Source organism: Nuphar pumila, chromosome 7 (assembly GCF_984573655.1).
Source record: "Nuphar pumila chromosome 7, dmNupPumi1.hap1.1, whole genome shotgun sequence".
Lineage (NCBI taxonomy): Eukaryota > Viridiplantae > Streptophyta > Magnoliopsida > Nymphaeales > Nymphaeaceae > Nuphar > Nuphar pumila.
Genome location: NC_143255.1, coordinates 43,427,050 through 43,450,775, shown reverse-complemented (window position 1 = coordinate 43,450,775; position 23,726 = coordinate 43,427,050). Strand labels below are relative to the sequence as shown.

The following is a 23,726-nucleotide window of genomic DNA, read 5'->3' as shown; positions in this document are numbered from 1 at the left end:
CATACCCGAGTCAAACCACACAATGCAATTCCCCGGATTATCCCAGTTTATCTGGATAAGTGGGTCCAATACAAACGCTCGTTTACAGTAGAAAGGTAACCCTGAACCAGTTGGGCACAGGCTGCAGAGTGACAAAGCGAAGAGGAGGAGGAAGAAGAATCAGCAGAGAGAGAGAGTGTGTGTGTGGTGTCTTCTCAGATTTCTATACTCTGGAATTCCTCCACCCCTCTTTAGCCGTTCACCACCATGACCAAGTTTCGCAAGCTCGGCCGTCACACCGCCCACCGGATGTCCATGCTTAGGTACCTCATTCAACATCCCTGTTCTTCTTCTTCTTCTTTGTGTCAATCTTTGCATTCTTCGTCTACTTGTTCACTTATTAAATAGAACAGTGCAATCCTTGTGTTGGGTATATCATAGATTCTCGGTTCTCTGAGTACAGGACGATGGTTTCCCAGTTGGTGAAGCACGAACGCATCGAAACGACGGTGGCCAAGGTGCGTTTTCTCTCTTTTCTCCTCTTGCTTGTCAGATGATGTGTTTTCATGATTGATAGTCCAGTGGGTTGTGTTCCTTTTGATCATTTAGTGTTATTGTTGTTTGCATTTTTACTTTTTCTCACACGGACACAGAAAGTGTGATAGCTAGATGGGTTGAGTTATTCTATAGTGAGATTTCTTCTCTCTTCTTTCCTCTCGTCTTCTTTTCTTTTGTGAAGTTTTGGTTCGAGGGGTTTCCCTGTGAGTGACATTAATAATTTCTCATTTTGAGGGTTTTTTATTCATTTTCGTCGGGGTCATTAGGCCAAGGAAGTCCGGCGGCTTGCGGATAACATGGTGCAACTTGGGAAGGAGGTCAGCATATTCCCCTTTTACCTTTCCTTTTCAATGAAACTAAGCAGTTTTTGGCTTCCGACTTTTCACTTTTTGGATATTTCTTGTTAGCTAAGCTGAAATTTTCTTCTCTGTTTTCACATTTTTATTTCGTCGGCTTCTAGTGAATTATGTAAATATAGTTGTGGTTGATGCAAAATGAGAATGGGTACTTGTTCCTAACCTTATTAAATATACCATAAACTACATTCATTTTTCTAAATGATACATATTTCAGATATTTTCAAGTCGTTGTGGTATTGATCATACTATTGGATGTGAAATTCATGCATTCTAAAACTGTTGCAATCATTTCATTTCCCATTGTGGAGAAGCTTTAAATATTCTTGCAAAATATAGCTTAAATTTTTGCTAGATATTCACAGGCTTACTCTATTTTGACCTTCTCTTCATTTTTTTTTTATTGCACCATTTTCAATTATAGTAGCCTTGTATTTATCCTCAAAGCACCATGTAAGAGCAAAAGCTTTAGTTTATTGTTTGAAATTCTTGATCTAACAAATATTACAAGAATTGATGTGCTCAAGACAGATCTCAAGTTTACAATGGCATGAGAAAATAAATGGTGCTAGCATTTAAAGGCAACTATTTACATATCATTCGTGTGTTCATCAAGAAGATTCTTAAAGCTTTTGGGATAGATAGATAGATAAAGATGGCTGGCAGACAGATTTCTTTATCCAATTTCTAAGAGTGTGGTATCTAGGATTGAAATTTTCTCAAGCAATGAGAAACAGAACAGGGAAAAAAGAAAGATCATTTTCTGAGATCATATAAACTCATCATTTTCCATTATCTCAAGATGTTACATGGTTTTCCTTATCATAAAAAAGGAATATTGTCATGAAAAAAATCATTGTGTTGGATTAAGTGTATCAATTGTGAAAAAATTGTCTCAATTAATCTTGCTAAGCATGGTTTTGATATGAGTTCCTCTATGATGTCATTGTTCAACTTCCTAATAAGTTCCTAAAGAATTTTTTTCTGGGACTAATCATAGTAAGTTTCTTGGACATTGGCACATGGTACTGGAACTTTTATTTGTTTATGTCTTCGTATTTCTGTTTGTTCCTATTGAAACTTCAATTCATATGTAAGCATGTAATGTCACAAAAGTTCTCTGTTTCTAACTTGCAGAAATGAGTTCTTGGATCAGGAACTTTGATAGTGAACCTTGTAACCAAATTAACTGTGTATAAGTTGTTATAGACATTTTAAAGTGTATTCTTTTTTCTTCTCTTTTTCCTGTAAGAGTTTAGTTTGTAACTTTCTAGACTACATGTTTTGTAATTTGTACTTCTGCAAATTCAAAACATTCAGAATACGTTGATGCTTTTAATGTTTGTTCATGTGCCACTTCAATGGTCTCATTCTTGTAGCTGCACCCCGAAGCAATGTCTTTAAATGAAAAGAAAAAGAATTAAAAAATGTAATATGGCAGCGTTTAGATTGTGTGGGTATTCACTAATGTGTATGGGAAAAGCTGAAACTTTTTCTGAACCTGCCTCTTACGTGGAACTATATGATTCATTCAACATTTTCTCATACTTGGGGCAATATCTTTCTCTCTTGTCACCAATTGACTCCTTGTTCATTTATCAGAGGATAAATTCTACCCAGTAGCATTAGCAGATACACACATTCACATGATCATGCACAGAAACATATGTGATCTTTTCTCTCTCACATGGTGACTTTTGCCTAGCATGATTGTATGGTGTTAATAAACAGAATATTAATACAGACACCAAACATGCCATGACACTTTATCAACAGTGTCCCTAATTTCATCTGTATCCTTTTTGTGACTGTCTTCCTTTATTTTATAATTTTTTAGTTTTTTGTTGATCATGTACATTTCAATTTTCAGTTTGTATTTATTATTTAATCTTTATCAATCAGAATGACTTAGTATCACCATTCAAAAACTAGCATTTTTAAGATAATATGCACACTTTCTTGCCCTAGAATGTGATTTTTGAATATATACAATCACACACATACATCTTGTATGTGTTCACGTGTGTAATGTGTGGCCATGTCCCTGTCTTGGTTTCAGAAAGCCATCATGTTGTGCCAAGCAAGTTTACATTGTGCCACCATCCTCTGTCCATCTATGTGATAAGGATCTCATGCACTTCAGTTTATATCATAATCACAGATATTGGCAATATTTTCAAAATATCGTGATAATATCGTTATATTTTCAGCAAACGCTAATATAGGTAAAGTATCGCAATGTTTTGAAAATATCACCAATTTGATAATATCGCGATATTATCACGAGAATATTGTGATATTATCACGAGAATATCAGAATATTATCAATTATTGTTATAGTTTTTATTTTTTTCTACATCTTAAATGTGTTTTCTTCTTTATTTTGCATTGTTTACTTATTTCTTTTTATTATATATGTATTTTATTATCTAAACATGATATTTTTTATGTTTGTTATTTTTATATATTTTATATTTTTTAAGCCCCGAGATTTTTCCGAGAATTATCACCAAACCTATAATATCACGAGAAATAGCCTCGCCAAGATATAGCCGATACCGATATTTGTGACTATGGTTTATATAGGACAGGCAACATATTTTACTAGTTTCTGGCTGGTGACAATGGAAACTGGGTTTCTCACATTAATGTTGCATTGCAGCTAAGGTGGAAGGATGAACTAGGAGGATGAATCGGTCTTCAGGTGTGGTCAGCACCATGTAGTGTCCCTCCCTCCCTATTACTGGCATTTTTTTACCCCAGTTTCACCAAAAGCTAAGGGAATGGCTTGTCCACCTTGTCATTTCTCGCCAAACTGGTGTCAACGGTGCCCACAAGCCGCTGTTACTTGCCAAATATGTGCCTCTTCATTTCAAAGACATCCGATAATGATATTGTTTACTATAATATGTGTAACGCCCCAAAATCTTAACCCAGATTTTTGAGGATTTTTTTTTTATTACAGCGAAAACCAGTCATACCATACGGCTAAGCATTCCAGAACATTACAGGTGGAGCAAGACCAAACCATTCTTTTCATTTCAAGATCAATGAAAATTAAGATCAGAGTCTTCACACTATTCTTGGAACAGTAAATCCAAAATCCCGATCGAAACCTCATCCTGCAGCCGCTCCTAACTCCAATTCTTCACCTGAAATTTATAGGAATTAGACTACAACTGTCTAAGTAGGAGATCCGTAACTTTTAATGTGGTACATCATGAATCCAGTATGTGATATGGGTGTCAAGTATGATGTTCAGTATATATACAAAAAATAAACAAAGGTCTATAATATGACAGTCAACAATTTATTAGAAGCTAACTGACAGGTAACATCAATAGCAACATTTATATATCCCACAACCACAATATGAATCCACACAATTATTCAGAGAAATGCAATTATGACAATTCATAATTCAAGTACGCATTCATACCACAAGGTACATCTATTATGCATAAAGAAACATTAAACCATACCATGATGCACAATTTTTGTATAACAAGACATTTAATATACATTGAAAGTTAAACATCACACATCCACCAAACATATAACAATTAAGGAAAACAGATAATGTATGTATGTTCTAATGCATAGCAAGAAAATGCATGACTTATGTGTAATGCATGAATCATCTTATTATCTTTTCTTAAGTTTCCCTTTTCCATATGCATGCCCTATTAAATGCATACAATTTAAGTTCCTCTTTTTAATTACCGTTGCCCGCGGATACACCAAACGGGTACAAACTCCGAGGTCAAGTAGGTTCCCAGGGTAGCTTAACACACAATTTGTATTTTATTACTGGGTTTCAACTTAGCCCTCGACCAATATTAGGAAACAGCACCATCCATCGGAACATTAGACCTCCACATCTAATGTCGGGGATACAAGGGACGCCCCACGCCCACAAGTGTCACTTCCTTGGTACCAAACAAACTCACAATTGTGACCAACACACCACTCCCGGGTAAAGTGGCGGACTCTCCCTAAAACCGTGGCCAGGAGAAAGAACCTCAATATCGGGTTCAGGGGACAAAATTTCAGCACACGGAGTTTTTGTATCCTCACAGTCTCCCCAAGACCGGATATCTAAGATTCTCATACTCCAGATGAGATATCCCAGAACGTATATTACACTGTTCTTATTCATTATCTTTTTATTAAGAGTCAATTATTGAGTTTTGCAGTTCCACATGCAAAAACAAGGCAAAAGCTCGCATCAACCCCTGCGAGAACCATCACGAGACTCCAGCCCATGGAAACACATCGAACAGTGCAATATAGAACAATAATATAAAGTATGATTTTTGCGATGCATTTAAACAATTAAAGAAAAAGCAAACCCAAGTTCAAGGCTCTCGAGGCCTGTGATGATTCATCTAGACCATCGATGCATCGTATGCAAAAATCATAACAACTTGCAATGTATGCAATAATACCAACATGATTCCAAATGCACATTTATTCATACCATTTTAACAATGTACATGAGTTACCATAATCATATGCATGTGTTTACCATCCACGTGCAAGTGCTTTTATGAAATCACTTAACACACATGCATTCATCCATAATGCATAAGTACATGAGAACATTTATGCATGATTTTACATGCTAAACACACATCGACTCCAAGTAGGCACATGTACTCAACCAAATTCATAAATGCACGATAAATAAACATGTTCCATCAACGTAGGCACAGGAAACCTTTTCATGTGTTAACATCCACACACATGAACATGACCCAGCTTTAGCAATTGAAATTTCAGGGTTGCACACATTCATATCATGTATGCGCCTATATCAAAATAAGACCTCTCATACGAAAGATCAGAGAAGAGAGAAGGCTAGATGACAGCAACAAGAGAGGAAAATGTCATAGGCTGCCCCCTCTAGGTTGATCTCACTGTGTATAACCGGTTCTCAGTAAAGTTCCATAAATGCCTTAGCATACATCAAAGCCATTATGTAACAGATCCCATTGTTAGATATTACCAAAAATATTTTCAACATTAGAACTAACACCACCCCTTCAAGGATCTTAGTAAACCAATTTGTCATTTGCATAATCTCTAAATAAAATTTTTAGCCTAAAGCTCACCTTCAATCTTTTCTCGAGCAAAATGTTTGTCCAACTTTATGTTTTTAATCTTGTCATAATAAACCGGTCTAACATATTTAAATTGTACTTCTATCTTGTTACTTTAACCTGGATTTGCCGATATTAAAATTGCATATTTTGTTGTAACATAAACAACAGATGTGCGTTCATCAAGTATTATGAGAAGATGTTGTAGATATAAACTTCTGAATAAACTTCTGCAATTACAAAGGCCATAGGCCTATTCTCGGTCCCAATGTTGAATCTTCCAAATATGTGTTGCTCGTTGCTACTACATGTAACTAAATGTGACCCCAAATACAAGCAACATCTTAGTACAGACATCAAATATCTCACATGTTACCAATTCTACAGCACAACACTGATGCCCCAGTTCATTCACTCCATTCTTGGTTCTATTTCAGTATAATATGCAGGTTTCAGTTAACATGATTGAGCAGTGTACATATCCACCCAAACGGGTAGTGACGTATTACAGAAAACGAACTCTACAGCCCTACTAGAGCCTGCTAATCTCGAACCCAACATGTGCATGAGATAAGTCTTCACATGTTCAACAACCAAGTACAGGAATATCAGAATAATAAAAAGAATACAGTATAAACTACCATAGATGTACGTTACATTGGAAATACAATTTATGTAACATATTTAGAAATATCAACAGTAAACGGTTGCAGTTGAAACAGGTTACAGTTGAATAATAAAGCTTTATATTCGGCCAAACTAAATACTTAAAAATTCTGAACATCTTCAATGTATAGTATGTATGGTTTCATATCATGTTAGGACAACAAAAACAACCAAACAATGTACATCATTATGAACGATCTATCTTATGCTGCCATTACATATAACCCTTTATAATCATAAGGGAGAAATCGATCTACACAACATGAATGGGTTATTAATCATGAAATCAAACTCCAAAATCAACTCGTGAATGACACTTGGATCTATAATAATTCAAACTCGTTGAAGCAAACATATACATGTTTATCATCATAACGGAGCAATTGGTTTATACATTCTGAATGGGTTAGTGAGCATGCATTAAACCTCCCAATAATTAATTCATAATGACACTTGATTTTACAACAATTCAACTTGTTGAGGCCACTTCTCTTTTACAATATTTTACGCAGATTCAGTTCATGTGTATTTCAATGTGGAAAACAACACATTAACAACTCTTTGATCATGCTTGGAGTTCAGTTAATCAGATGAATATCCATAGAAAATAGGCAGACATATCATGAATAATATCATGGCATAGCAGATAAGGCAGAGCATGTCTGTGTTTATACATCTATAATGCAACTAAACTGACTGAGCCCGTATCCTGAGTGTGTGGTAATATCCGACAAAGAAAAGCAAAAATTTCAAATAAACATAACTTGGAATACGTAAGCATCACTAAGCCACCTTAACCCCTATAAGGTGCAACTCGGTTATACATATACAATTAACACAGGGAGTTCGTAACCTTGAAAATTTCAATGGGACCACATCCACACCCATGCAGACTACTGAAAACCCTTCGTTTACTGGTTTGGCAATAATAGAGATCGAACGTTTCAACCAAGCATTCCTCTTAGCGGTAACAGACATTGAACTCAACACCCCCTTCACAAAGGAAATCCGAAACCCCCAAATCCAAGAAATTGTGATTCTCGGTTTAGGGTTAGCAGTGGCCCTAATCATTTGAAGTTTCCCCTTGACCAACCCACGCACAGGTGGATTCAATCCATACTCCACACAAAGAGAGGCGGAAAACCTACCATTTTCGGTGCTTTTTCTGACGATCGGAGACTGCTATCGCGAGACGATGGTCGATCGACTCCGGTAGCTCCTGCCGCCTTGAAGGGCGCGATCGGGAGGCTGCTGTCGATGGTCGGCCTGCTGTTTCCACAGCCGCGATGCCGATCGAGAGGGTGATGAGGAGATGCGGCATTGGCGCAGGCGCACGCAGGGAGGGCAGAGACGAGAGGGAGCCGAGAGAAGGAGAGCGTGAAAGAAAGAGGGCGAGACCCTCTCCCTTCCCTTTTATCGAACGAGGGCCCTCCCTCCGCGAAAGGTGGAGTCGGTTACGCTTGCTGTAACCTCCCCCTCCCCTTTCGAACTTGCAAGAATCGTGCCCTAGGCACGATTCTTGTTTTCGGGTGTTTTATAAAACAAAGCCTGGGTCCGGGTCCGGGTTCGAACCGTGACCCGCAATGCCTCATCCACTCTAACGTGGATCCGGGTCGGCTTTATGGCGTTGGATCCAGCCTAACGTGGATCCGGGTTCGGTTTTAAATGTGGATCCGATCATGTTATAAAGGTGGATCCACAGGTTGGATCCAAATGGGTCCAACTGTGAATCAAACCCAAAAATTTTATTTCTTTCTTTATTAAATATTGTTATTATATATATTTTTAACACTCATATATAGGTATATTCCCCTTTTTTGGATCCGGGCAACGGATCCTGGGTCCAATATGAATAAAACTACCCATTGCATTTTTTTACGTGTATTACAATATGCCATTTTTTATTTCTTGTCCAATGGTGGCCACAACACTCCATGCAAGTACATTGTGTTTGGAGCACCAGCGTGATTTGAACAACTTGATAAATTTCAAATCCTTGTGAAAACATTCCAAAGAAATTCTTGTGACCATCAATCTCTTAGGTGGTGGGTGAATTAAAAACAAGGGCATGCTCAACAGGTAAATGGGATAGGAAAAGTAGAATTTTGCTTGTTTCCACTTTAAAGAAGGTGTCTCCCTCTTGAAAATCATTGTTATTGCAAGTCAACAATGTCAACTGGCCTTGTGTTTGGCATCAATGCAACTATCTTATCTGATATTTTTTTCATCATTCTAGTATTGGATTTCTTTGATGGTCTCCTTTTGCGGCTTAGACAGTTGCAAATGATGAACTTGTTGAATGTCTTCAATGACCATAGATAACCTTTTCTTAGAGAAATTTTGTGGCCACCAAGAACCCTTTTTTGTTCGGTATATGGGTTTTGATTGGCTTTTCACTAGGGATTTCCTATGGGGCTACCTCTCCTAATTTTTCAGCAACACATAGAAGTGCCAAGTGCATATTTGTTAGTTGCACTCCCATAGTCATGTTGGAGATTGTTTTGTTGATGGGGTTTTAATTGATGCATGGGCCTCTCCACCATTTCTGTTATAGCTACGACATTATCAATTGCAGGTGATCTAGATGATGCACTACTTGGTTGTCAGAGCCTGGTTTTTGTGTTGTGGAAAGCAATTTTGCATGAATATGGATACGATAGAGATTCATGGACATCACAATTTTGTAAAATGTAGGACAGGATAACATTTACTTGTGTCATCATCATTATCAAGCCTTGCCCCAGCTACATGGAATCAGCTTTAGATATAGAATTCCTATATGGACACAGTCAAATCCTAGCTGAACATGGTTAACTCTTTGCCCATGACTTCATCTGTGATTGTTTTATGATCTCAAACCTGTTAATAACTGGTGTCTATCTATCTGTCTATTCTAACTAACCAACTAAACATATGTGTATAAAGATCGGGATGAATCAGGAGAAAAAGAAAGATATCATTGTGGCATGTCTAGTATTTGTGTCAGTGTCATGTCATGTGGACATAGGACATGCATTTCTAAGCTTTCCTTTGGTTCAGGCAGCTAGTATAGTCTGAGAGAAATTACATTAGTCGGTATCATTTTAGATAATGTGTTGATTGATCATATTGTTGTATTGAAGATATTTTTGTTATGGCGTCCATTTACTTAAAAGAAATGATATTCAAGGATAGGAATCTCTCCATATGAATTTGCCATGTGCTTCTTTCCTCTTGTGTAGATGATCAAATTTTACAGCTATCTCTTTCTAAGATCTATATTTTGCTAAAATTTGAACATACATATTTTGAAATCTTAGATGCAATGTCATATTATCCTGCCAAAGTCATCAGTCAAAATATTTAGAGCATACAAATTTGGCATAATATTTCTGGAGTGTATTTCATTCCCAAACCTATAGGAAATCAATGTTAGATTGCCTTATCTCCAGATTTCAGAATTGAATCTATATTGTGACTTACATTGTTTAATTTAGAAAGAAGAAGTGTAGTGGTGCATTATTTTGTTCTCTATTAAAAAGTATTATTTAGTTGAATGTACTTGAATATGACCTATCCAAGGCTGCATAAGACATTTGTATGTTTTTATTTCAGGGTACTCTTGCTGCTGCACGGCGAGCTGCTGCTTTTGTTCGAGGAGATGATGTCATTCATAAGCTCTTTACTGAGCTTGCTTATCGTTACAAGTCTGCATCTTCAGCCATTTTCCCATTTGAATGTTTGCTTTGTTCCTAATATTGATAAATTTTGCTGAGACATTCTTACTTCTATGTTATTTAAACAGAGACAGAGCTGGTGGATATACAAGAGTACTTCGAACACGAATACGAGTTGGGGATGCTGCACCTATGGCCTATATTGAGTAAGATATTGATATACGCATGCACACATGATGATGATGATCACACATGCACATGCACTCATGCATACACTCACGATGATGATAAAGTTCAAATAGGGTAGCTTGTTGAATTTGAACATGGCTTTTCAAAGTTTCCAAATACTTTATCCAAAGATAGAGGTTCTCTTTTTTCTAGTGATTGATTGAACTGTTACAACTTCCCAGAGCGCTCCTTTACATTACTGGCCTCATTTGAGCATGCTACAACTCCGTTATGGCTAATCTGCATCAACCACTAGCATTGATCACTTTTCCCCTAATCATATAGTTTTCATACACTACTCTTGCATACATCCTAGAAGGCTTTCTAATCATGCATAGAGGGAAATAAGACATTGTTAAAAGCATAAATAAGGATATCTTTAGTACATGGATTCTTTTCTTGACTTGTAGTAGAGTAGTTCATCACCTTGCTTTTCCTAATTAGGTGAGTGAAGAAGAACTATGTTACTGGAAAAGAAAGCCTCTGACCGAAGGTGTTGTTTAAAATGTATATGTAATGTGTACATACGTATGTATACACACACACACACACATATATATATATGTAACTAAGATTAGTAATTAGGTTAGTTAGCTTTTTTTTTAGTTTAAATTAAACTAGTCAACAAAGTTTGACTAGTCAACTCTAGGGGACGTTGGGATGGTCCAACAACTCTATTTAGAGTCGTTGGGCTCTCCCCACGTCTCTTTTGAGACCTCTTGTTTGTGTATATAAAGGGGTGAATCCCCCTCTCAATGTAATACTTCTTGTATGGTTTCTCTTCAATAAAATATTATTTTTTTATGCTTGTGTTAGCCACCTTTGGTATTTGTGGCATTTGTGTGTTGGTGGAACTCTTTTGAGTGCCTACTTTGATGATTTGGTGAACATCTTTCGAGGAACCGATTTCCTCACATGGTATCAGAGCTTGGTGATCAAGTTGATTTTATTTTCGGTGCATTGGGAAGCATGCTACTCAAAATTTGAAACAGTTAAAGCCTCTTTTGCAAACATATTCAAGTGCTTGTGAGATCGTGATTGTGATTAAAAAAAAAGATTGATGGTGCTTACTTTGTGGAGGAGTGTTGGTACTCTTTATTGGTAGTGCTCGCTTGGTGGTGGAGTGCTCGTGTTCTTTCTCTCTCTCTTTTTTTTCTCTCATCTATTTTTTTTCTATCCTCTTTAGCCCTTGTAAAAATGGATGACAATGAAAATGTCATCATAAAACCCATCAAGTTCAATGACACAAATTATGTAACATGGACTTCAATCATGAAGCACCTGATATAGGGGAAAGGGTTGTAGGGATTAGTGGATGGGTCCGATCTAGAACCCAAACTAATTCTTATTAAGATTGAAGGTGAAAAAGTACCTCTTATGATGGTTGAAAAGACCAATGCTATGGTCACATATGAGAAAAAATAAAAAGAATGGAGAATGGAGCATGCCAACATTATGTCTTGGCTCATTAGTAGTGTCGATATCAAGAAGTCCTCTAGTCTTGCCAAATTTGAACATGCAAATAAAGCATGGGATTATCTTAAGACAATTTATTCTCTTAAAGATATTGCACAAGTGTGCAATTTACAAGACAAAATTCATACTATGACTCAAGGAGAAAGAAGTACTAGAGAATACTTTAGCAAATTATCTGATCTTTGGAATGAGTTGGCTCTTCTTGAGCCTGGATGGCATTGTCCTGAAGATATAAAACTCTGCCAAAGGCAAATCGATGCAGAGCATTTTTATCAATTCATCAATGGCCTAAGACTGGACTTTGGGTCTACAAAATCGACTCTTCTTCATAAAGGAAAAGTTTCCTCTATTGAAGATACGATTGAAGAGCTAAATATGGAAGAAAATAGGCTTAAAAAAAAGACTTCTAAGAGTGATGATAACTGGGTTCAGACTCTATCTAGCCCAGAAAACCATGTCAATACTTACAAACCACTATACTATGGAAGACCAGGCAATGATCACTACGAAAAAAAGGCAACAAGTTTGAGGAAAAAAATTTATTTGCTATTATTATCGCGAACCGGGACACGTTAAAACTTATTACCTTAAGTTGAAGAGACCTTATGAGAAAAAGGTTACCTCGGTTGCACAAGAGTCAAGTAAATTCAAAACTATGCAAGAGTCAAATATTGGTAATATGTCCTTGACTCAACTTGTAGAAGTTCTTCAACCCCTACTCGAAGGAGTTTCATCAACTAGAGTCGCGGTCTCTTCTGTTGGCATCTCTGATCCCGGTAAAACTCTTTGGCTTCTTAATTCAGGTGCTTCATTTCATATGTCACCAAATGGTGATATTTTATCTAAATGCCATAACTCAAGTGGGTCAAATGTATTTAGTGTTGATGCTACATCTCTTGAGATAAAAGAAATAGGAAATTTTGAAAATATCTCTCAAAACTCAAAAAGGTTTTCTATTCCAAAAATTAGATATATTCCTAAATTTAATTTAAAATTTTTATTTATTTCTCAATTATCTGACCATGGGTATAATGTTTTCTTCTCTATTGGTTGTCAGGTGCAGGAAGCTGATTGGGGAAAGTCATAGAGAAGGAGGTTTATATTACATGGACTTTTTGGAAATACGCAAGAATACCTTTTATTATAATGTTCAGAAACTATATTTGAATTTATGGTATAAAAGACTTGGCCATCCTAATGTATCCAAAATTCAACATTTTTCAAATATGTAAAAATTTTGTAATCTTAAGAATTTTACATGTGAAGATTGTATTCTTTGCAAAATGAAGAGATTGTTATTTCAAGAAAGAACCTTTGTCTTTATATGACCGCTTTAGTTAATACATTCGGATGTTTGGGGCCCAACATCTGTTATATCTAAGGCTGAGTTTGCATATTATGTAATCTTTGTTGATTATTTTACTAGACATACTTGGATTTATTCTCTTGAACACAAATCTGAAGTTTTTCACATTTTTAAATATTTCAAAATTTAGTCAAAATAACTTTCAAAATGATATCTCTATCTTTCGTATTGATTCAGAGAGAGAATTTTTATCAAAAGAATTTAAAGATTATCTAAAATTAAATGGTATCACACATCAAAAATCTTATCCTTACACTCCACAACAAAATGGTTTAGCCGAAATAAAAATAGGCATATCATAGAAAACACAAGAACTTTGCTTATTGCAAACCAAGTACCTAAAGATTTTTTAGCTGAAGTCACATTAACTGCAGTTTATTTCATCAACAGAATACCATCTGCCTCCTTAAAAAATGTATCACTAGTTGAAAAACTTTTTAACCTTATCTTTGATTATTCTAGATTAATAGTTTTTGGGTGAATGTTTTGTTTTCACTAATAAAATGATGAACTTTCTCCCTATGTTATTCCTTATCTTTTTGGGATATGCAAATAACCAAAAAAGCTACAGATGCTTTAATTTTAAAAATAAAAAGTTTATGTTTCAAGAAATGTGTCTTTCTTAGAAAAAGAAAGTTTTTTTTATTTGAAAATCTTAAGAAAATAAATGAGTATTCTTTCTTGTTGGATCTAATTCCAAATTTTGGTGACTGTGATATTGACCTTGATGAAGATCAGGAAGTCAGAAATGATATAGTGAGTGAAGAAGAATCTCACGATAATGAGATGAGTGAAGAACAACCTTATAAGGATCAAAGTTGTATCCAATATTCCAGGCGTAATATTTTTGAACATCCATGTGCCTTTGAAAAATATATCAATGATGTAAACCATGTAGAAATATAAACTAGAAGGTCATATAGAGTATCAAAACCCCTTCAAAAAATTGTGTCTTATGAGTCATTTTCACTTAAGTATCAAGCTTACATTGCATTAATACATTTCTATATAGAACCCTCAAACTATGCTGAATCCAAAGAACATCCTAAATGGGTAAAAGCCATGAGCATAGAATTAGATGTCTTAGAAAAAGCAAATACTTTGATTGTCCAAGATATTCCTCAAATAAAGAAATTTATAGGTTGTCGATGGGTATATAAGGTAAAAACCAAGAGTGATGAAACTCTTGAAAGGTACAAAGTCAGATTAGTTGCCAAGGTATATTCTCAAGAGTATGGAATCGATTGTGAAGAAACATTTGCTCCAGTTGCTAGGATGACTACAGTTAGGACCTTAGTAGCTCTTGACTCTGTGAAGATATGGCCTATATATCAAATAGATGTTAAGAATGCATTTCTTAATAGGAATTTGGCTAAAAAAGTTTATATAGGAGCACCATTTGAGATAACTATTCCTAAAAGAAAGTGTTTTCGCTTAGATAAAGCCTTATATGGTCTTAAGCAAGTATCAAAGGCTTGGTATGACCAATTTAGCCAAGTTATATTTGATGTTGGATTTCAATCTTGCCTGACTAACATAGCTTTGTTTTTTAAGATTTCTAATAGAAGAATTATTATTATTCTCCTCTATGTGGATGACATAATTATCACAGGAGGGGACAAACAGGGACTTGAACACATTAAGAAACTTCTCAAAACACATTTTGAAATGATTGATTTGAGTTTTTTTTAATATTTTTTTGGTATTAAAGTTACTTATTCTTCTAGAGGGTATTTATTGACTCCATCTAAATTTGCTCTAGATATTGTTGTCAGGTTTAGAATCTCAGATGATAGGAAAGTTGATACTCCCGAAGTTAATATCAAAATGAGAATTGATGATGGAGAACCACATGAGAACCCGACACCATACATATAACTTATCGGGGCACTGTCTTATCTTTCAATTACGAGACTTGACATAACACATGCAGTTCACACAGTCAGTCAGTTTCAGCATGCTAACACCTTTGTTCATATGTGAGTGGTTTTACGCATTATTAGATATATCAAGACTTCAATTTATCTTATCTGATTCATCTTTAGATTTGACTGCTTATTATGATGCTGACTATGGAGGTGATCCCAATAAGACACTCAACTACTGGTTTTTTTTGTTTTAGGTGACTCATTAATTTCATAAAGGTTTAAGAAGCAGCAAAAGGTCTCTCTCTTCGACTGAAGCAAAATACCGAGTCATGGCTATAACCACTATGGAAGTTGTCTGGCTAAGAAGATTGTCTGACATGGGAGTCAGATTAAAAAAGCATCACATATATGTTGTGACAACAAAAGTTTCATCTACATTGTCAGTAACCGAACTTTTAATGAACCTACCAAGCATATTGAGGTGGACTCTCAATATGTACGAGAAGAGTATCTACATGGCACTATTGATCTTCCATATCTTACTTCCAAATATCAATTGGCGGATTTCTTCACCAAACCTCTCGTTGCTCCTAAATTTCACTCTCTTAGACATACTTTCAATTATTTAACCGTAAGTTTGAGAGGGAGTGTTAAAAATGTATATATATACAATGTATATGCACTATATATATAACTAGGATTAGTAACTAGGTTAGTTAACTTTTTCTTCTTTTTTTAGTTTAAATTAAACTAGTCAATAAAGGTTGACTAGTCAACTCTAAGGGACGTTGGGATGGTCCAATGGCTCTATTTAGAGCCGTTGGGCCTCTTCCAACATCTCTTTTGAGACCTCTTGTTTGTGTATATAAGGGCGTGAATCCCCCTCTCAATGTAATGCTTCTTGCATGGTTCCTCTTCAATAAAATATTCTTTTTTATGCTTGTATTAGCCACCTTTGGTGGGTTTGGTGTGGGAGCCTATTTGTGGCATTTGTGTGTTCATTTTGGTGTGTAGGTGGAACTCTTTTGAGTGTCCACTTTGATGATTTGGTGAACATCTTTGGAGGAACCGAATTCCTCACCGGTGTCGCATGCAAATGAAACAAATAAAACTACATTAAAGGAAACATGCATAAAGTGAGATTCGTTTTCATCATTATGAGAGGCTCAGTTGGATCAAATGAAGTTCCTTCTCTGTATGAAATTGAATAGCACATCTAATGGCTATTGTGCTTCTGCTTGCATCTTCAGGTCAAGCATCATTATGGTGTCTGAATGATGACATTCTTATTCAATTGCAAGCCTTCTTCTTGGGGCTACAGACTATCTTTCACCTTCTGGAAAGTCGCAATTTTTTGGCATCAAATTAGAAGCTGAAAAAAAATTCCCATTCTTGTTTTGCAATTGACACGCTTGGATATGGAATTATTTTTTAGAGTTAGAAGATCCAGTGTATGAAGGGAATTCTTTCTGTCTTTGTTCTTTCCATAGTGACACATGTTAATGTTTCTTAAAGCTATGAAAAAAAAATTGTGCAGTCCATTTTTCAGTGTTCGGTGGTAGCTATACTAAGGCTTAATTAGAGTACTGCAATCTCCATGAAGTTTGGTAACTTTTACAAGGTTAATCGGATAAAAGTTTATGACATATGGTTGTTATCTCAAATCATATGCCTGTAACTAGTACTCCTGAATGACAAGAATTCCAATGTTCACATCAACTGCCCTAAAATATTAGGAGTTGATTATTTTTACTATGCTCTGTACTACCTTGTTTTGTGTGGCTTGCATTATTAGGGCGGAATTTTTTTCATATGCATCAGATGCAGACATGATTTGCATTGTATTTGTATGATAGGCACAAATTTTGATTCAGAGCCTGCATCTTTATCCCTTGCTTGATGTACTGTGTTCCACTTTTTGTCTGTCAAGGAATAAGAAAAAAGAGTAGACAAGCGTTAATGCAACATCTTCATTTAGTGTCAGGAATTTCTGCTTACCTGGTACATGCATGTTGCTGGGTAGTAGGATTATTATTAAGCTGCATTGTAGTTTCTATTTGTTGCCTACTCTCAACCTTGAATTAGAACTTTGTCTAGAGATTTACATGGCCTGAGGGTTTAAGCCCCCTGCTGATGAGACTTATAAATAGGGTTGCCTCACTTTGTTGGACAGGTGAAGGTAAAGACGATAGTTCAAGACCATAAAATTAGGTTAGCCACTTGGAACATAGGGTCTATAACTGGTAAGTTGGTAGAGTTAGTAGATGTTATGTGTAGGAGAAAGATTGATATTTTATGTTTACAAGAGACCAAATGGGGATATAAGATTTGGTATACAGGAATAGGAATGGAGTAGGAATTATTATTAGTCGTGAGTTTATAGATAATGTAGTTGAGGTCCGTAGGAAGGGGGATAGGATTTTACTTATTAAATTAGTATTAGGTACGGATATCATTAATATTATTAGTGTTTATTTTCCTCAAGTAGGTTTAGATGATTCCATTAAGCGTCAATTTTGGGAAGATTTAGACGGAGTAGTACAAGGGATATCTCATGGAGATAAGATTTTCATCCGCGGTGACCTTAATGGACATGTAGGCATTAGTAGGGATGGATTTGAGAGTATTCATGGAGGCTATGGTATAGGACAAATAAACGAAAGTGGAGAAAGGATTTTTGATTTTGGTTTGTCCTATGATATGATCTTAGCCAACACTTGGTTTAGGAAGAAGGAGTCTCACCTAATAACATTTAAAAGTGGGGTTAATACGAGTCAGATAAATTTTTTCCTACTGAAAAAGAGAGATAGGGGTTGTTGCATCGATTGTAAGGTTATATCAAGAGAAAGTGTAGCTGCACAACATAGAGTCTTAATTTTAGATCTTAGAATTAGAAAATGCCGCAAAAGGGATAGACATAAGATAGATCCTAGAATTAAGTGGTGGGCACTGAAAGGAACTAAACAAGGAATGTTTGTAGAGCAGGTAGTTAAGGAAGTTGATTGGTGTCTCGAGGAGGATTCATAATCAATGTGGAATAAGATAGCGGGTTGCATGACAAAGGTGGTTAAGGAGGTATTGGGTGAGTCTAAAGGCGGTGCACTGCTAGGTAAGGATACATCATGGTGGAACGAGGATGTCAAATTAGCTATTAAAGTTAAAAGAGAGTGTTATAGAAATCTAAGTAAAAGTCATGATAATGAGAATTTGAAAAAGTATATGATAGCAAAGAAGGAAGCTAAGAAAGTAGTTTGAAACGCGAGGGATAAAGTATATAAGGAGGTTTATGACAAGTTGGATACCAAAGAGGGAGAAAAAGATTTTTATAGGCTTGCAAAGATGAAAGATAGGAAATCGAGGGATCTGGGTATGGTTAGATGCATCAAAGATGAAACTCAAAGGGTTTTAGTCAAAGATGATGAGATTAAGGAGAGATGGAAAGATTATTTTGATAAACTTTTTAATGGAAGTCATGCTCAGGATCTTGAAGACTTCTTCATTCCTTCTTATGAGATGAATCGTGACTTCATGCGCAAGATTCAAAAGAAAGAAATTGCAGAGGCTTTAAAGAAAATGAAATCAAGAAAGTCAGTTGGACCAGATGGTATACCTATCGAGGCTTGAAAATGCTTGGGTGAGAATGGTTTAGAATGGTTGACAAATCTTTTTAACAAGATTTGGCGGACAAATAAGATGCCTAAGAAGTGGAGGAAGAGTACTTTGGTGCCTCTATATAAGCATAAGGGTGACATACAATATTGCACAAACTATCGTGGTATAAAACTCATGAGTCATACTATGAAACTTTGGGAGAGGGTGATTGAGCATAGGTTGAGGAAGGTGGTCATGATATCGGAGAATCAATTTGGTTTTATGCCTGGAAGATCAACTATGGAAGCTATACATCTTCTTAGACAAATCATTGAGAGATATAGATAGAGGAACAAAGATTTGCATATGGTTTTTATTAATTTAGAGAAGGCATACGATAGAGTACCTAGGGATGTTCTCTGGTGGACGATGATGAAGAAAGGTGTTTCTCTCAAGTACATTAGTATAATTAAAGATATGTATGAAGGAGTGGTAACCAATGTCCGTACTTGTGGAGGGGTGACAAACAATTTTCCTATAACAGTTGGGTTACATCAAGGATCTACTTTAAGTCCTTTCCCATTTGCTATAGTGATGGATGAGCTTACGAAATCAATTCACGAAAATGTGTCGTGCTGTATGTTGTTTGCTGATGATATTGTTTTGATTGACGAGTCTAGAGCTGGGGTTAATGCTAAATTAGAATTATGGAGACAGACATTGGAAGCAAGAGGTTTTACGTTGAGTAAGAGTAAGATAGAATATATGGAATGTCGGTTTAGTAAGCAACGCAGTAGTGATGAGAGTGTAGTGAAGCTTGGCGAGCAAGAAATATTGGTGGATGACTGTTTCAAATATTTGGGATCTATCATTCGAAATGATGGAGAAATTGATGAAGATGTAAACCATAGGATAAAGGTTGGGTGGATGAAATGGAAAAGTGTAACTGGAGTACTGTACGATCGTAGAATGCCATTGCGGTTGAAGGGAAAGTTTTATAGGACAACAATTAGGCCCGCTTTATTATATGGTACGGAATGTTGGGCGGCCAAGAGACATCATATTCAAAAAATGAATGTAGCTGAGATGCATATGCTTCGATGGATGTGTGGAAATACAATAAAAGATAAGATTCGAAACGAGGAGATACGTAAGAAGGTAGGCGTTGCACCCATTGAAAATAAGATGAGAGAGAATCGTTTACGGTGGTTTGGACATATTCGGCGAAGGCCTAATGATGCTCCAATTAGAAGGATGGACAAATGAAAAAATATATTAGTCAAAAGAGGTCGAGGTAGGCCGAAGAAGACTTGGATGGAGATGATAGGAAAGGATATGAATGCTTTGAACCTCACCGAGGACATGGCATTGGATAGAAATGATTGGAGGAGAAGGATTCATGTGGAGGACCCAGAATGATTTTCTTTTTTGGTTCATATCGCCGACCCCAATTGTTTTGGGATGAAGGCGTAGTGGTTGTTGTTGTTGATGCTGATGAAACTTATAAGCAATAAAGCAAGCCTATATTGCCGACAAATATGCTATTTTTTTCTAGGGAAATAGGAGAAGAAATTAAAATGAAAAACTAAAGGTCATTTTCCTTTTCGACTTCTTTCCTTTTGGCTGGATAGATAGGATAGTTTTTGTCTTCAGTCTCTTGACTTTGCCTAATCCTATTTTCGATCGGACATGGTACATTGAGCCATTTGCAGCTTCAAAAAATGTCTTAACATTTGTCTATAACCACCTGTGAGTCTCAACATTCCACAGTTTGCAAGTTTTCCTGGTGAGTGTTCTTTGCGGGCTAGTGCACTCACCCGGGGTTTACTATCTAGGAGAGGAGGCCCATTAAGTGACCTCTGTTCCTAGGCAGGTTGCTCGTCATCCAAAAAAGGAAAAAAAGAAAAAAAAACTGTAAAAATGATAAAAGTCTTCACTCTAAAAACCCTTTGCCTTCTGTCGCTTCCTAATATACCCTCGATTTTGGCAACATGACATGAACAGAAGAGTTCTATTAAGTCTATTCAGAAAAAGGTTCTCAAATTATTCACCAATCGTGTCCTTTATTCTTTGGAGAATGGTTGATCTCGTACAAGTCCACATGTAAATTTTAAATGAGTGCTTGTGAGTTATGCTGCATGGATGCTTAACATATGTTTTATTCCTTCTTCCGCTTACTGCAGGTTTATTGACCGAGAGAACGAACTGAGGCAATCAAAACCAGCTACCCCTCAACCGCCTCAGAGGCCTCCCTTGGATCCTTGGGCAAGGTCCCGTGCCAGCCAGCATTGGGCAGCACCTAAAGAGGAAAAGTCTGGGTTTTCAGACTAAAAATGCCAGCCCCTTATGAATCAATATTTCCAGACTTCTGTATGTTGGTCCTGCTGCATTTTTCTTATGGCAGCTTTTCATTTCTGGCATATTGCAGCATACCAACAATTTTCTTTTGTATGTCAATTTTGTCTTCATACATTTTGATAACTGGTAGCACACTTTAGTTGTCCCAGTTCTGCTTTCATCAAGTTCCCATGTAATCCTCATTCAACTATCACTATGGTATAAATTTTTGTGGCTGTTACACAATCCACAGTTTTTCATCCAACATATCATTCTAGGTATTGCAGTCTGCCATTCTTTTTGTTATCTTTGGTCTAGTCCCAGGGGAAAGCCTCCCATCAATGACTGCACATTGGTAGGCCTGTTGGTAAAAACCTTGACTCCTTGAGGTTCCCCCTCGCACTGCGCACTGAGTAGTACGCCTAGCTTCGACCTTGCGAAGCTGCCCTTCTTTTTCTCTTACTCCAGTAGTGTAATTCTGTGGAAGAGCTTTGACTGCGCATAAACTTTAAACACAGGCGTCAGCGATCAGGAGCAACCTAAGTGTGTCCCTTTTCACTTTTTTGTTTTTCTGTTTTTTGTTCATTGATCACTTAGAAACATTTTTTTAAATGAAAAATTATCTTATTGTACTGTACGACAAAAAATGACACATTTTTTCAAATACCATAAAATTTTTGAAATTTGCCCCATATCCAAAACCTCAAATAGGCAACTCTTTTAGGATTTTTTTACCCTTCACACAAGCGAACCTCACGAAGTTTGCATGATATATTGTTTCACTTGTTAGCTGTCGCAAACCCTCAATTAATGTATATTCACTCTTTTTTTTTACAGACCTTCAGATGTGCACAAAAACATTCCTTGCGGATCTCCAAATGTAACTTCGCAAATACCATGGTAAATTAGCCTATATGGTACGAAATTTGCACAACCACGTGCAAACTTCCTGTGGATCGCAGCACTTTGAAACTTAGTAAATATTGTACTAAATTGGCATATAACTTATGAGGTTTGCATATCCAAATTTAGGAATCTATTGTTAAATCAAAACTTTGTAACATTGCAAATACCAAGTAAATTCACATTTCTTGTACAAAGATCCCATATCCAAATTTGCAAACCTCTGGTTCGCATATTTTATACAAAATTCACTGGACACCATGCGAACCTCTTCTGTTAAACTGCTTCGTAACTTGGCAAATATCTTGCTAATTTTCAAGTCCTATATCCGAAAAAAGATAAGAAAATAATAGAAATATGACAAGTGCCTAGCTACCACATTCAGCCTACAGCACTTTATAGTTCTTTTTATGACAAGAACCCTCACCGAAGTGAGGAAAAGCCCGGGTAGGGCTATACGGCCACCCTGCCTTACGTGACCCACCTTTGAAAGCTACGACACACTGTGCCAGAAGGGTTTGATCAGGTTTCTTTATCTCAGCATTCTCACAACCACCCTGCTGGACAATCAGGATGGCGCTTTATAGTTGTGTACTTGGCAGCATGATGACCCAACCACCACCCTGGTGGCCATGGGCCTCCTATTCAGCTGTAACCAAAATAACCAAGAAACGACCTTCCTGTGATCCTGTCAATCATATAATGACCACTCCATCTAGCGTTCTTTACTAGACCCATTTCTCATTCATTATGAGAAGACCCAAATGCATGGAGTAGTTGATCATGTGTATCATGCAATTGAAACTCGTTGCAAACCATGTGAGTCAGGCAGTAGCTACTGGGACCTTGGCCATTGATTCCGGTCTGTCCAATCTTCATGGAGCTTCGTATCGTATTTTGATATATTGGAATAAAATGGCATAGTGTTTTCAAAGTATCACAGATGTTTCTTACTATGGTTTTTTGTGATTATAGGAATGGGTTCAGAATTTGCTTAAAGAGAGAGAGAGAGAGAGAGAGAGAGAGAGAGAGAGAAGGCATCGGTGCACCTACCCTTGACGATCTGATTAGATAAATCCAGCTGACCCCACCTCTCTCTCTCTCTCTCTCTCTCTCTCTCTCTCTCTCTCTCTCCCTCTCCGGATCCACCCCCTAGAAATTCTGATTTAAAACCTCGGTAACATCTTGAAAAATATTGCAATTTTATCATGAAAATTTTCAAAAGCCCACAATGCAGAAAAAGTTGATGCAATGTTAAAATATCGCCTACTTTGTGAAGAGCGTGATTTTATCCCGATATTCATGTGATAAGAGCAGGCCATTTCTATTTTTGTAGTTTTAGATATAGTTTTTATATATATATATATATATATATATATATATATATATATATATATATATATATATATATATATATATATATATATATATTCATGGTACCAATATTTTCCTGAGATTTTTTTTAAAAACAAAAATCTTTAGGGTGCGTTTGTTTCAGCAGTGAGTGAGGGAAAGAGACCTATTTTCACATGAAATGGGCCCTACTTCCCCATAATATGCTGAAACGACCCCACAGAGTTAGGAACTTGGACGTGGTCCGAATCCAATTGATGACGACACCGTTTCTGTCCTCCAGCAGA

The 23,726-nt window shown here is 36.4% G+C and overlaps 1 protein-coding gene across 1 annotated transcript; it reads left to right on the top strand.

Annotated features, from left to right (window-relative positions):
• The first annotated feature begins 123 nt into the window (after positions 1–123).
• Positions 124–21,352, top strand: LOC149832094 (uncharacterized). Its single transcript, XM_090012352.1, has 6 exons — positions 124–302; positions 443–497; positions 804–854; positions 10,256–10,347; positions 10,446–10,523; positions 21,030–21,352. Exons 1-6 carry the CDS (start codon positions 247–249, stop codon positions 21,175–21,177), a joined length of 480 nt encoding a protein of 159 aa, XP_089868478.1. The 5' UTR covers positions 124–246; the 3' UTR covers positions 21,178–21,352.
• Positions 21,353–23,726: the final 2,374 nt, after the last annotated feature.

Bases quoted from the DNA above. Each gene is read 5' to 3' on its own strand.
- LOC149832094 (XM_090012352.1), top strand. From the start codon at position 247: ATGACCAAGTTTCGCAAGCTCGGCCGTCACACCGCCCACCGGATGTCC. The intron at 855-10,255 runs GTCAGCATATTC...TTTTTATTTCAG, and splicing joins TGGTGCAACTTGGGAAGGAG to GGTACTCTTGCTGCTGCACG. The intron at 10,524-21,029 runs GTAAGATATTGA...CGCTTACTGCAG, and splicing joins GCACCTATGGCCTATATTGA to GTTTATTGACCGAGAGAACG.